This window comes from Megalobrama amblycephala, linkage group LG19 (assembly GCF_018812025.1).
Source record: "Megalobrama amblycephala isolate DHTTF-2021 linkage group LG19, ASM1881202v1, whole genome shotgun sequence".
NCBI lineage: Eukaryota > Metazoa > Chordata > Actinopteri > Cypriniformes > Xenocyprididae > Megalobrama > Megalobrama amblycephala.
Genome location: NC_063062.1, coordinates 9,191,363 through 9,206,979, shown reverse-complemented (window position 1 = coordinate 9,206,979; position 15,617 = coordinate 9,191,363). Strand labels below are relative to the sequence as shown.

At 37.0% G+C, this 15,617-nt stretch overlaps 1 protein-coding gene across 8 annotated transcripts in view; it reads left to right on the top strand.

Annotated features, from left to right (window-relative positions):
• mtss1la (MTSS I-BAR domain containing 2a) overlaps positions 1-5,564 on the top strand; it is a 31,052-nt gene extending 25,488 nt beyond the window's left edge. For 4 of the 8 annotated variants that reach the window (XM_048168537.1, XM_048168534.1, XM_048168538.1 and 1 more), the window contains 8 exons: positions 20-127; positions 231-328; positions 704-836; positions 935-1,009; positions 1,384-1,533; positions 1,824-1,985; positions 2,084-2,252; positions 4,211-5,564. In XM_048168537.1, coding sequence (XP_048024494.1) covers positions 20-127; positions 231-328; positions 704-836; positions 935-1,009; positions 1,384-1,533; positions 1,824-1,985; positions 2,084-2,252; positions 4,211-4,980 — 1,665 coding nt within the window. In that variant the 3' untranslated portion in view covers positions 4,981-5,564. The remainder of the gene's footprint in view (positions 1-19; positions 128-230; positions 329-703; positions 837-934; positions 1,010-1,383; positions 1,534-1,823; positions 1,986-2,083; positions 2,253-4,210) is intronic. The other 4 variants (XM_048168540.1, XM_048168542.1, XM_048168535.1 and 1 more) reach the window with 3 other exon arrangements.
• Positions 5,565-15,617: the final 10,053 nt, after the last annotated feature.

The following is a 15,617-nucleotide window of genomic DNA, read 5'->3' as shown; positions in this document are numbered from 1 at the left end:
ACACAACCTCTATCCTCAGATTGGTGAAATTGCGATGCTGGGAGAGGCCACTCACCTCCAGGCCATTATTGATGACCTCACTGTATTGACCACTGACCCACATAAACTACCAGAGGCCAGTGAACAGGTGCTTAAACATACATATGAAAATCATTTATCAAACATACACACAGAGAGATAATAATAATAAAGAAATGTTAATTTGACTAAAAATTAATTAATTCCACTAGGTGATTTTGGATCTTAAGGGGTCTGACTACAACTGGTCCTACCAGACCCCGCCTTCTTCTCCGAGTAGTGTTGGATCCAGGAAGAGCAGCCTTTGCAGGTGCTTGTCTTTATCGTTTTTATCACAATTAAGAATTCCCATCAGTGCAAAGTTTAATTGTGTAATTCATTTGTCGGCTACAGTTTTATAATGATAAATAAAGCTTTCGTAGTGATGCCACAGAAGTACCATTTTTGGTTCCCCAAAGAACCTTTCAGTGAACAGCTCTTAAAAGAAGAATTTTTCCTTACTTTTGTAGAATGAAAAGGTTCCATAAATGTTAAAGATTTTTCATGGAACCATAGATGAAAATAAAGAATTTTTATTTTTAATAGTGTATATGTCTGAACCATTCTCAGTTGCATTTAGATATTCTTATTAGGTTATTTGCTAGTTTTGGGAATAACATTAATGATTTCTCTGTGTTCCTCTCAGTTTGGTGCATCTGCCACCAGGTGGCGCCCACCGCCTGAGCAGCGTCTCCTCTCATGATTCTGGATTTGTCTCTCAAGATGCAAATATGCACTCCAAACCACCCTCCCCCATGCCGTCTGACATCACTAGCCAGGTCTTTACCAGTTCATCTGGTGTCTTGTTTTCGTCTGTTATGTTTAATGCTGTTTAATCTATTTCACTGACCTATCTTTATCTATCTCTGGCAAACAGAAGTCATCCAGTTCTGCGTCCTCAGAGGCTTCAGAAACCTGTCAGTCAGTCAGTGAGTGCGGCTCTCCCACAATAGTAAGTATTATTTTATGTCTGGGAATTTAGCATCTAGCACCTTACACTTAAATTTCTTTTAATTGACAGAATTCTGTTGTGATTATTTGTTTATTTTCTTAAGTTATCATGTTTCTTTGATTTAAAACTTTCAAGCACATTGCCCATAAACTATATGAGGGCTAAAAAAATCCTAATGGATAATCCCACCCCCACCCCCCGCCCTGTTAAAAAGCATTCAAACCAGTTGTAACTGTTTGTATATATTTGATGAGGGTTAAGCTAGCAATTAGAATTATATTTGTATATTATTACGCTGTTATTTGGTGTGGGGTATTCACTATTGTGTTGTTCTCCGTATTTGATTGGGCCATCCTGTCATTCCGTTTCCACAGTTCGGCTCATCCTTTGCTACCTTTCGCCCTGCTCACTGTTTTAATGACTCCATCAGGCCTCACTCTTACATACTTCCTGCGTCCCCTTCCTATAATCAGTCCCCAGGATCAAACTCCCCTTCACCCACATCAAAGGTTCCTTACTGGAAGGTTTGTTTTTCATTTTGACCATTCGGTCGGCCATTGTTTGCTTTTATGTTCTGTTATTCTTTGCAAATCAATATTAGTTTTAATTTGTTTTCACCTTTATCTCATCCCATTTAATTTCTTTATCATCAGCTTTTCATTATTAACCAACATCCGGCTCAGGCTTTCTGGCTATTTTTGTTGATTAAAATGAACATCCACTAAATAAGTCAAATGAAATTGCAGACCCATGCACAGGTCCTGTCCTATTCTGGTTATATTTCCATGACCCTGAAAACAATTTCCTCTTGCAGCAGGACTGGTCAAAGGCAAGTCACTATGAGCAGACGGCTGTAACCCAACAGCGCAGGACTGAGGCTGCAGAGCCCTCTAGTGGACTGGGAGGAAATGGAATAATTCACCCTGAGGATCCTTATAGGCTAGCTAGGATGAATTCTAAAGATGTCGCTGCCAAGGTTCTGAGAATTTATTTTTTAATAAAACTGGAAACTAATGATTTTATAAAGATAGAGAGAGAGATATATAATTTTCTCTCCTTTTCCTTTTCTCATAGCATGGTAGGCCGATGTCATCCGCCGCTAGTGAGCTGGCTATGGTTCTGACTCGGGGGCTTAGTATAGAACAGCAGCAGAAGAGCAGCTGTGACTCTCTGCAGTACTCCAGTGGATACAGCACACAGAACACTACACCATCATGTTCAGAGGACACTATCCCTTCCCAGGGTAATATACACAGACAAACATAAACTTTAGTACAAGTGCACATGTACAGTTGGTACAGCCTTTAAAACTTTTCATTCAGAGAATAGTATGTATTTACACACGCAAAGATTGACAAGTCTTTTTCGAAAACTAGTAAGTACCTATGCTGTTTTGCATAGGTAGCTACCTGTAAAACAATAACAAAAACGACCAATTTGGATTGCTTTACAAAGGCAACAATTCAGTGCAGCTTGCAAATAATGTCCTTCACTGGATGCGAATTGTAGACTCAACAGACTCTTGCTAAGCTAACGAAACTGAACTTAAAATGCATAGAAATAGTATAATGTAGAAATGATGTAACCAATATAAATAAAATAAACAGATGTAATAGTTTCTATTGTTAATTTTCTGAGTTGAATGAACTACAAATTTATGTAAGTACACTATCATTTGTACACTAAAAGTTTGAGTTTGGTACTTTATTTAAATAAATGAATACTTTTATTCACCAAGGATGCACTGAACTGATCAAAAGTGACAGCAACGAAATGTATAATGTTACAAAAGATTTCCATTTCAAATAAATGCTGTTCTTTTGAACTTTCTACTTATCAAAGAATCCTGATTTTTTTTTTTTTTTTTTTTACAACGGGTTTAACAAAAATATTAAGCAGCAACTGTTTTTAATAATAATAATACATGTTTCTTGAGCACCATATCAACATATTAGAATGATTTCTGAAGGATCATGTGACACTGAAGACTGGAGTAATGATGCTGAAAATTCAGCTTTTCCATCACAGGAGTTTTAAAATATGTTAAAATAGAAAAGCGTTATTTTAAATTATTATAAATTACAGTAATATTTATGGAAGAGGAATAGGGCCAAGCAATAATAAAAAAATAAAACCATCTCGAGTTAAAGTTGTTAAATTTCGAGAAAAAACTCGTTAAATTTCGAGGAAAAAGTCGAGATAAAATGTTGAGAATAAACTCGTTAAATTACGAGAAAAAACTCGTTAAATTTCGAGGAAAAATTCGAGATAAAATGTTGAGAATAAAGTCATTAAATTTCGAGAAAAAAATCGTTAAATTTCGAGAAAAAAGTCGAAATAAAATGTTGAGAATAAACTCATTAAATTACGAGAAAAAACTCGTTAAATTTCGAGAAAAAAGTCGAAATAAAATGTTGAGAATAAACTCATTAAATTTCGAGAAAAAAGTCGAGATAAAATGTTGAGAATAAACTCGTTAAATTACGAGAAAAAACTTGTTAAATTTCAAGGAAAAAGTCGAGATAAAATGTTGAGAATAAACTCATAAAATTTCGAGAAAAAACTCGATAAATTTCGAGAAAAAAGTCTAAATAAAATGTTGAGAATAAACTCATTAAATTACGAGAAAAAACTCGTTAAATTTCGAGAAAAAAGTCGAGATAAAATGTTGAGAAAAAACTCGTTAAATTACGAGAAAAAACTTGTTAAATTTCGAGGAAAAAGTCGAGATAAAATGTTGAGAATAAACTCATTAAATTACGAGAAAAAACTCGTTAAATTTCGAGAAAAAGGTCGAGATAAAATGTTGAGAAAAAACTTGTTAAATTTCAAGAAAAAAGTCGAGATAAAATGTTGAGAATAAACTCATTAAATTACGAGAAAAAAATCGTTAAATTTCAAGAAAAAAGTCGAGATAAAATGATGAGAATAAAGTCATTAAATTACGAGAAAAAAGTCGTTAGATTATGAGAAAAAATTCGTAACGAATTTGTTCACGTAATTTAACGATTTTTTTCTCATAATTTAACGAATTTGTTCTCATAATCTAATGATAAACTGTATTTAATAAACTGTATTTGATTATAAACCTTTTGCTAACAGACCAAAAAGACAAATATGATTCATTGCTTGAAGTCAGTTTGATGTTTGTTTAGGCTAAGAGAGTTCAATAACATCTTCTCTGCCATTTTCTCTTTGCAGGATCTGAATATGATTGTTATTCCATGAATGGCGATGGTGACAACGACACACAGACAGACTTCGACAAGTCCTCCACTGTCCCTCGCCACAGCAACCTGGCTCAGAACTACCGCCGTATGATCCAGACCAAGAGGCCCGCCAGCACCGCAGGACTGCACGGAGCACTGGGTGCCCAGGGAGCCCCAACAACCAATGGGAAAGGAAGTGGTGTCATAGCCTCAGGAACAGCCACCATTCGTAGAACCCCTTCTTCTAAAACAAACGTGAGACGCACCCCGTCTAGTGTGGGTCCGATCCCTATCCGACCACCTATCGTCCCTGTAAAGACCCCCACTGTCCCAGACTCACCTGGATTCCCCAGCCCCCCTCCTGAGCACAATGGAAGTGAGGAAAGTCTGTACAATGATGAAACGTTGGAAATTTTAGACTACAAAGCCTCTCCCAAGCGAATGAGCCTGCCATCGTGGGGAGGAGCTGGTGGTGGAACTGTCTATGCCCAGCAACCTGGAGCTGCAGGCTTCGCTTCAGAAGAAGACCAGATGCTTGCCGCCAATCGCCACAGTCTGGTGGAGAAGATTGGAGAGCTGGTCGCTAATGCTCATGCTCTCGGTGAGGGCCAGTTCCCGTTCCCCACAGACCCTCAGGCCAGCCACCAGCAGGATCAAGAGCATGAGAAGGATGGAGAAGATATGTTGAAGACAATCCGTAGAGGGGTGCGTCTCAGAAAAGCAGCCTGCAATGACAGATCAGCACCAAGGATCATGCGATAGTCCAGTACTGTGTATCCTGCCAAGTCTATTGCTATAGACTCTCCAAATGAAGAGGAACAGTATATTTTGTGAGATATGAGAAGATGGCGATTTAAAAAAAGGAAGAAAAAAAAAGAAATCAGTGTTATAATCTGGCATCTAACAACTAATAGGCCAGTATCAATGTTACATGTTGATTGTGTATTGACACAATACTCATCTGGACTATTGCTGTAGTTATATTGACCAGATTTGGACTAATATCTCTTTGACAGGCATATTATTATGATGGACATAATATGGCCTGAAGGATGAGAATGTAATGTTTAAAATGTGTATTAACATACTAGTTATGTCGGTTGTTCCTTTTTGGAGTCACAATTTGTAATGACTATGTTCTTCATGTTACTTCTATGTAAATGCTATGTTTAAAAAAAAAAATACATTTCTCTTCCCACAAGTAACTATTGTAAAAAGCCAAAGTCTTGTTTTCAACTGAAAAGCTGCACAAAACGGCTTCTACCGCAGCCCAGTCTCAGATGGACCACACAATCGAATCACCGCACATGCTGTAAACTGCCAAATAAAGCACATCTGTTGTACTAGACCAGAGTAAAGATTGTTGTTGTTGTTGTTGTTGATGTTGATGAACAAAAAAACAGTTCAAAGGGTTAGTTCACCCAAAAGTGAAAATTTCCTCTCTCAAGATCCATAAAGGTACTAAAAACATATTTAAAACAGTTCATGAGTTCAGAGTGCCCCAGGGATGACGCGTTTTTGTAGGCCAACCCGGAAGTTAGCGGCGCACGGGTTCCCTCGACTGAAAGCCTATTCATTTTTTCCCATAGACTTTTGGAAAATCGCAGAAAATAAGCTCTGTGTTTAACAAAGGGTTATGACACTTACACGTTTTGTCTATCAAGATACTCTTTACAAGTGAAAACAACATTTATAGATTTTGAAGCCTAAATAAAGTCGTCAGATATAAAAGGCTAACAGCAGGCTATAAACGGACTACAGCACACCATGGTCGCGGATCAACGTCGTCATCATCAAGCTTCCTCAAACTGTATATAGAAAACAACTCTATTTAAAAACATGCTCACTGATTATGATCTGCTCTGTGTATGAATACTTATCCACTTTTTCATGACAAATGCTGTCCAAAGGTCCTGTTTGTCACGATGACGTCTAAAGTCCGCGCCAAAGGAAGTAGTCCCTTTTAGCAATTTGTTAGCAACCGCAAATTCTTTGTTCAATAAAGTTCTGCAAAAAATAATAATAATAATAATAATTTTGTTAGCAACCGCCGATTTTAAGACACAGTAAAAGTTTAAAAAATCACAAGCAGGTTATAACTGGTGTGTTTTATGTCATAGATCAAAACGTGAAAGTATTTAGAGGCTTTGTTAACCACAGACCTTATTTCAGGCGATTTAGCAAAAACCCATAGACTTTACGGCATTGGAACCGGAAGTCCTAAAATGCTAACTCGCTTCCGGGTTTTGCCTACAAAAATCCCTGGGGCACTCTATATTACAAAGCGACGAGAATATTTTTGCCAAAAAAAACAAAATAACGACTTTTCAACAATATAGTGATGGGCCGATTTCATAACACTGCTTCGGAGCTTTACGAATCGAATCAGAGACTCTGATCGCCTATCAAACCGCTAAACTGATGAAATCACGTGACTTTGGCGCTCCGAGTCTGATTCGATTCGCAAAACTCCGATGCAGTGTTTTGAAATCGGCCATCACCTTATTGTTGAAAAGTCCTTATTTTGTTTTTTTGGCGCACAAAAATATTCTTGTCGCTTTATAATATTAAGGTAGAACTACTGAACTCGCATGACCTGTTTTAAACATGTTTTTAGTACCTTTATGGATCTTGAGAGAGGAAATGTCATTGCTGTGAATGCAGGCCTCACTAACTCTGAGCCATCGGATTCAATCAAAATATCTTAATTTGTGTTCCGAAGATGAATGAAGGTCTTACGGGTGTGGAACGACATGAGGGTGAGTAATAAATGACATTATTTTAATTTTTGGGCAAACTAATCCTTTAAATACATTTTAGAAATGTGCCATCCATTTTTTTATAGGAATTGTCCAGCAGGTGGTGTGAGTTCCTAGCAGATGTGCTCAGGACTTATTTAGCAAACATGATAAATACCATGTTTGTTTTGCACACTGTATCATGGTACTGGAATATTTGTTGGACATTACAATGATTAGAGTGCCATGTAAATATTATTTAATATAAATATGCAGTCATACATACTATGATATATATCAAAGTATCATATTACCATGTTTTTTGGATGCAGTTTTTGAGTGATACTTTGGTATGCTTGATTCTAAAAAATGCTGGGCTGTAATTCAGCCCAAGTTGGTTGAAAATGGACAAACTCAGCGGTTGGGTTAAATGTTTGCCTAATGTGCTGGGCAGTTTTATTTAACCCAAATATTGTTAAAAAATTACTATATGGCTATCTTAAAATGAACCCAAAATAGGTTGGAAATTAAAAAACAGACATAATTATTAGAGGCAACAATAATAATAAAAAGGTGAACATTTATTAGTAAGCAATTTAATAAATGTTTATTGTTTAATTATTCATTAAACTTATTAATAAATATTCATTTATTAAACATATTAATAAATGTTAATTTCCAACATATTTTGGGTTCATTTTAAGCAAGCAATACAGTAATTTTTAAACATTAGTTGAGTTAAATAAAACTACCCAGCAGGCTGGGCAAACATTTAACCCATTCGCTGGGTTTGTCCATTTTCAACCCAATTTGGGTTATTTTTAACACCATTTTTTAGAGTGTTTGAAGGCCAGTGGAGTACCATGTAAATACAATTGGTACAATCATACAGTGCCATAACAAATGTCATATCGTTTATCATTTTTATGCATTACCATGATGATAGCATAGTATTCCTTGCTTTGGAATTCCATGTAATACCAGTGAATATGAATATGCAAATCATAGCACTGTGGTATAAGTACTGTTACTACCACAGTAAGCTACTTTGTTTTAAGTGTACTGTACTTTCAGTGTACTGTACCTGTACTTAGTTCATTAACAATGAACACTTACTTTTATGTCAGAACTGGCCCAAGTATGGTAAGGTGTGTGATCTCATTTACTCTTTTACAGATTATGATGGCTCTTTTGATCTTTTGTACTTTGTTCAGCAGGGCCCGAGATTACCCGTATGTGGGCTTTATGTGACCCATCCCTGCGATTAAATCTAATTGATGGGATAAAGAGCCGGACGTGGGCTGAAGGAGGCGTTTGATGTGGCAGCTGGAGATCGTGAGAATGAGGAGATGCAAAAGCCTCGGCTCCAGTCACTCATTCACTCACTCACTCATCACATCCCCGTCGCCGCGTCATCCCCTCTTCCTGATGGACGGGACCCCCACACTCCGCTCCGGGCTACACATACAGGGATGTGACACTGGTGCGCATCCCGCCGTCAGTCGCGCAGCAAAGTGGCACGCGTGTCATTTTCACTGACAGACGCGCTCGTCTGCCTATCCACGTTCCTCCGCTGCAAATGCGAGACATGACTGTATACTGATGGAGCCACGTCGCAAACAAGACAGCGCAGCAGAAATAAACACATCTTGAGCAATGCGATCTGATCTGGAGTATAGGGGGGTGTTTAGACAGGGACAGCAGAGGAAAGCACTTGCGCACAGGGACACTAAAAGCTTTGTTTGTTTGTTTTCCCTTATCTGCAAAACTTTTGGGATGAGAATTTATGTATAGCTAGACTATATTATAATTATAATTATGGTTTTAGAAATGCACAGTGATTGCACAGGGTGTATATATTTATGGTAGTATTATATTTACATAAGGGGGGAGGGGCGGTCATGGCCACGACATGGCCAAAACAGCCTATAGGCCTACTTATGACTATTAGATAATACAGAAAGTTAATTAAGGGTGATTGATTGGGACGTAAGGTCAAATGGAACAGTATTACTAGCCTATACAGAGTTTATTTATTCGCCTGATGAGTGAAAATCAAAAACTTTTTGCTGAGCTCTAGCTGAGAGACCTCTTAATCAAAATTGGATGCCATCATTGGTGTAACGTCATGTAGGTGGGCGGTGCAATCATTAGACAGGAAGTTGACCCTGAAATGCATGAACTGAGAAAAAGGTTATATAAAATCGTCATAGCTTCCACAAACCTTTGATGGAAATATGAATATAATGTACTACAGCAACAAAATCAGTCAAAAATGTGTTAATGTCACATTTTTTTTTTCAGAATTAGGTTGTTTTTATTTTGTCCCATCCACCCAAACACAGCATGATTTTGGGTGATTGGGACAGTGCTTAAAGGATTAGTTCACTTTCAAATGAAAATTTCCTGATAATTTACTCACCCCCATGTCATCCAAGATGTTCATGTCTTTCTTTCTTCAGTCGAAAAGAAATTAAGGTTTTTGATGAAAACATTCCAGGATTATTCTCCTTATAGTGGACTTCAGTGGAGCCCAAACAGATGAAGGTCAAAATTACAGTTTCAGTGCAGCTTCAAAAGGCTTTAAACGATACCAGACGAGAAATAAGGGTCTTATATAGAGAAACCATCACTCATTTTCTAAAAAAAATTAAAATTTTAAACATTTTAACCACAAATGCTCATCTTGAACTAGCTCTCTTCTTCTTCTCTATTAGAATTCCAGCAGTGTAGACACTGTTAAGTGTATTACTGCCCTCCACAGGTCAAAATTTGAACTAAATATTATATACAATTTGCTAGTGCAAGTATATAACAATTAGTTCAAACATTGACCTGAGGAGGGCAGTAATACACTTAGCAGTGTCTATACTGCCTGAATTCTAATAGAGAAGAAGAAGAGAGCTAGTTCAAGATGAGCATTTATGGTTAAAACGTATATAATTTATATTTTCGAAAATGAGCGATGGTTTCTCTAGATAAGACCCTTATTTCTCGTCTGGGATCGTGTAGAACACTTTGAAGCTGCAATGAAACTGTAATTTTGACCTTCAACTGTTTGGAGGCCATTGAAGTCCACTATATGGAGAAAAATCCTGGAAAGTTTTCATCAAAAACCTTAATTTCTTTTCGACTGAAGAAAGAAAGACATGAACATCTTGGATGACATAGGGGTGAGTAAATTAGCAGGAAATTTAATTTGAAAGTGATATGATATGATACTTTATTGTCAGAACCAGTCTGAAATTTTTCTTGCATAACAGTATGTTTCTATGTTTACAAAAATCAACATCTCTTACACATCACTTAATCCACACACACACACAAATTGTATACATGTATACATGCATTGTATGAGAAATAGATGTCGTTTCCTCAACATGGGATCTCAAGGCCACGACTTCACATCGCTTGGCCACAACATAAGGATGTCATTACCTCAAACTCGACACATTATCACGTTCCCACGAGTTATTATGTCATAGCCACAACAAAATGAAGTTCACTGAACAGTTGAAGTTAGTTGACTGCTCTATAGGCGCCAAAAAAATCAGTTGCCCGAGAGGAACATTAAGAACATTTGTGAACATGAACGTGTGAACATGTTTATACTATATAGGCCTATAACTCTTTGGTATTATGAATTGTATAGCATACATAGAGATCCAACGCAACTACCACTCCAAGATCCAGAAAGGTAGGAAAAACATCATTAAAGTACTCCATATGACTCCAGTGGCTTAAACTCAATTTTTAACAATGTCAGCTCTTGCGTGAACACAAAAAACATGCGTTGTGATGCTCTTGTGAACACAAAACGCATGTTGTTGAGTTGACGCGCAAGTCTGAACACAGCATACATGCCTCATGAAACTTGTGAACGCGCGTTGCAGATCAATATTTTTGTAAGTATAGTGGTAAATTATGTTTTGAACCACTGGAGTCACATGGAGTGCTTTAATGATGTCTTTCCTACCTTTCTGGACCTTGGAGTGGTAGTTGTGTTGGATCTCTATGGAGGGACAGAAACCTCTCAGACTTCATCAAAAAGATCTTAATTTGTGTTCGAATAGGAACGAATGTCATTAGTAATAAATGACAATTTTCATTTTTGGGTGAACTAATCCTATAAGATAGCAGTATCTAGGCCTACTACAGTAACAGTACATGCTGTTTCAGTGCGCTTGTAGCCTTTAAAACTGATTTGCAGGCTTTTAAGCAGATACAGTTGTCATTTATATACAATGACTGGCTGAAACATGCATTGATATTAGAATGTTTGTTTATATTTATAACTCTTTGGTTAGGGTTGTAGAGCATATATTATGCAGCCTTGAAGCCTATACATTATAAGTGCAGTGTATATAATTGGCATTGGCATCAGTTTATTTATTTCTATAATATTTTGATTGTATTATGGTTAGGAGAGCAGATGTTTTGTAGGTTTTATTTAATTTATTTATTTATTTATTGCTGTACCGGACATAGGCTACAATCTCATTAAACAGTTTCACAGTTTAGCCATTGATTAATTTTCTAATTATTTTGTCAATATTGTGATACAGGCCATTAGGTGTGGCTTTTTTTTTCTCTACTGCAGTTGATATTTTTGGACACACATAACACAAGCTATTTAAAAATAAGTGGTCTACTGATGAGAAATAATTCTTTTGTTCTTTTAAAAACAAAGCCATTGACATAAGCTTGCTGACGGATGCTGATGCTTTCAATACCTCAGAGACCAATGATGAATTACTGCAGACACACAGCGCTGAGCATGCAAATATGTCCAGCTACACTCTGATATTGCAGCAGGGGAGGACAATGTGCTTACATCTTTAAAAAAAAGACACCCTGTTAGACTATCTCACTCTGCATTAATTTTGTTCATGATGATTAATAATTTGTCTCATTAAAGTTTAATTTACCATGTGCTTCATGTATATAGTGCTTCATGTATGTTATTAGGATATATATATATATATAGATAGATATATAGTATAGAATATAATTCTATTGCATTGCACTTTGTAACAGTGATTGTTAGGCTAATTTGTAGGCTTACAGGCTGACATTTCCTGTATGATCTTCTTTTCCTGTTTATTATTACCCTTCTTAACCCATTTGCTTTTGTGTCTGTCATCAATGAATATAGTCTAGAACATAGTTTAAAAAGCACTTCATTTTAGAGACAGATTATCCAATGAAGAGCACTTCCTCAGTTTTTTCATTGCTGTAAAATGGCTGTTGCTCTAGGGCCATATGCAAAGCAAAAACAGATCCACTTTTGTCACTAAAATGATTAATTCCATTTCAAAAGCATTTAGCAACAATTTTTTTTTCCCAACAAAAACTCTTTGTTATTTCTTTACTTTTAACCCTTGCAAGTACACTCTATAGAAAATTCAAGGGTTCGGTCTCATGACAATATCAGTTATACAGCCAACACACAGTATAAAAACTTTAGTTTTGCAATAGTAGTGAAATAAATCATTTGTATTCAGCAGTTTGATATTGGGTTTGTATGGGGGATTTGTAGTGCAAGTCAGATGACAATGAAAGAGAGATCAGAGTTTAGCTTATGCAACACCTCAAGGGAAGAAAATGTTCTTTAGCCTTGTGGTCTGTGTTTTGTATGTGTCTATGTGGCTTCCAGATGGCAGGGAAGAAAACAGACTGTAGCTGCGGTGGATGGAATCCCTGATGATCTGGAGAGCTCTTTGCCGGCAGCGACGGTTGTTGAGGTCTTCGATGGCAAGTAGCCGAGTCCAGTGACGCGCTGGGCAGTTTTGACTACCCGCTGAAGGGCTTTCCGGTCTGAGGATGTGCAGCTGTCATACCAGACTGTGATGCAGCAGGTCAGAATGCTCTCAGGAAGTTCTCAATTACTGGGCGGGTAGATTGAGTTTGATATGGGTAGGCCTATTTATTCGAAGATAGGTAACTTGGAATGTCACTTGAATCTTTCCAATCTTTTATTATTATGTTCTATTGTATTGACCAATACCCAAGTATATGCCAAGTCATATGCCCAAGTATACATTCTTAGAATAAACGGTTCTATATAGAAAGGGTTCAGTCAGACACTTATATAACCCTTCAGGGGGTCATTTTATGGATTTAGTTTTAATTTATTTTTTGTTTTGATTAAATTTTATGAATTAAACAGCTTGTAAACATACATTATCACTAGAAAAGATAAACCATTAAACATGAAAGTAGTATGCAATCATTTAATACATTTCTCCTTGTACCTTTTTGGCTTAAGTTGTTCTTTAAAATTGAGTCAAGAACCCTATTGTTTTATATAGAACCCCATTAAACCTTTGTTCTAAGAGTGTACATTACATGTAATTATGATAAAAAAAAAAGATGTCCATGCGTGTCCTTGGCCCTGCTTTTTAGGGTTTGCTCAACTGTGTGTGAGCAAATGATGTTTGTGATGCATTTGTTTGTTATTGGAGAATTGATACCCATTTTGTCCTCCTCCCGACAGCCACAAATCAAGTTAAATTACTCCATCAGGAAGGACAGTTAATTGCAAAAATGCATTTATGTCAGAGATGATGTATTTTTGGTGAAAATACCCTCCAAATCATAATAAGTACACCTTTCACCTCAATCAAAACACTCAACCTTGAGCCTTCTCTCAATCTTCAGCCGGGTTTTAAAGACATACAATACCTGTACATTTCTAAGAATAATGCCATTTTATATAACCTCTTTTATAGGCTACTTACAGGAAGAATGAGACACACATACACTTTCTCTCATTTTCTCTCCCTGCCTGAACTATCAGAGAAAACGCAGGACAGGCCTACCTGAAGATGGAGTCGATGTGTCTCGGACGTCATGTCTCCTGTCAGACGTGTAAGCTGAGAGACAGGAATGGCATGGCCGGTGAAGCCCCAGTGAGCAGGAGGGGTCATCCTTCAGCTCAAAGACAGGCTGAGAGACAGCCACATGGCACACATCTCCAAATGACAGCCTGTCACTGGCAGGAGATCCACCATACGGCCCTGTCACCTCTCACCTGACTGAACTCGGCCCACTGTATTCTCGAGCTAAGGGGAAACTGCGTCACTGTCAAACTAATGGTGGTTAAAGGTGAAAAATTTCCATTTTTGTCATAAGCCCCATCTGTACATTTATATTTTAAGATCAAGACTTAATTATCTATTCAGAGCGGCCTATGACCGAGCCTCTGCTGTCATCCTAGAGAGGAAGTTGGATTAGTGGATGTGAACGTGGTGATTTCTCAGTGATAACTGCATTAATTAAATGTCTTGTGAGACCGGGGCATATTGTTACACTTTTTACTGAATATTTATTTTATATCTATAGGAACCTTAAAAGTATTGGCTTCCAAAAGTCTCTTGAACATTTCCACTGTTATTACTTAGAAAAAAAATCATCATCAAGCATCAAGCGATTCTCGTTGCAAAATAATATCGTTCCATTCCGATCAAATGGCAAGGTTAAAGGGTTAGTTCACCCAAAAATTAAAATAATGTCATTTATTTCTCACCCTCATGTCGTTCTACACCCGTAAGGCCTTCGTTCATCTTTGGAACACAAATTAAGTTATTTTTGATGAAATCTGATGGCTCAGTGAGGCCTGCATAGACAGCAATGCCATTGAACTTCTCAAGATCCAGAAAGGTACTCAAAACATTTCATGTGAGTTCAGTGGTTCAATCTTAATATTATAAAGCGACAAGAAAACTTTTTGTGCACCAAAAAAAATAACAAAATAATGACTTTTCAACGATATCTAGTGATGGCAATTTTTAAAACACTGCTTCGAATCTTTTGTTTCTAATCAGTGATTCGGATCGTGTGTCAAAATGCCAAACTGCTGACTTTGGTGCTCCAAACCACTGGTTTTGAAATCAGCCATCACTAGATATCATTAAAAGTCGTTATTTTGTTTTTTTGGCGCACAAAAAGTTTTCTCGTCGCTTTATAATATTAAGTTTGAACTGTTTTAAATATGTTTTGAGTACCTTTCTGGATCTTGAGAAGTTAAATGGCATTAATGTCTATAAAGGCCTCACTGAGCCATTGGATTTCATCAAAAATAACTTAAAGGGATAGTTCACCCAAAAATGAAAATTCGATGTTTATCTGCTTACCCCCAGGGCATCCAAGATGTAGGTGACTTTGTTTCTTCAGTAGAACACAAATGATGATTTTTAACTCCAACCGTTGCGGTCTGTCAGTCGTATAATGCGTGTCAATGGGAACTTTGTCTATAAGAGTAAAAAAAAACATGCACAGACAAATCCAAATTAAACACCGCGGCTCCTGACGGCACATTGATGTCCTAAGACACGAAACGATCGGTTTGTGCGAGAAACCCAACCGTATTTATATAATTTTTTACCTCTAAAACACCACTATGTCCAACTGCCCTCCACATCCAGTGTTAAAAATCATCATTTGTGTTCTACTGAAGAAACAAAGTCACCTACATCTTGGATGCCCTGGGGGTAAGCAGATAAACATCAAATTTTCATTTTTGGGTGAACTATCCCTTTAATTTGTGTTCTGAAGAAGAACGAAGGCCTTACGGGTGTAGAACGACATGAGAGTAATAAATGACATTATTTTAATTTTTGGGTGAACTAACCCTTTAAGGCTTTTCCCCAATGTGGCTCT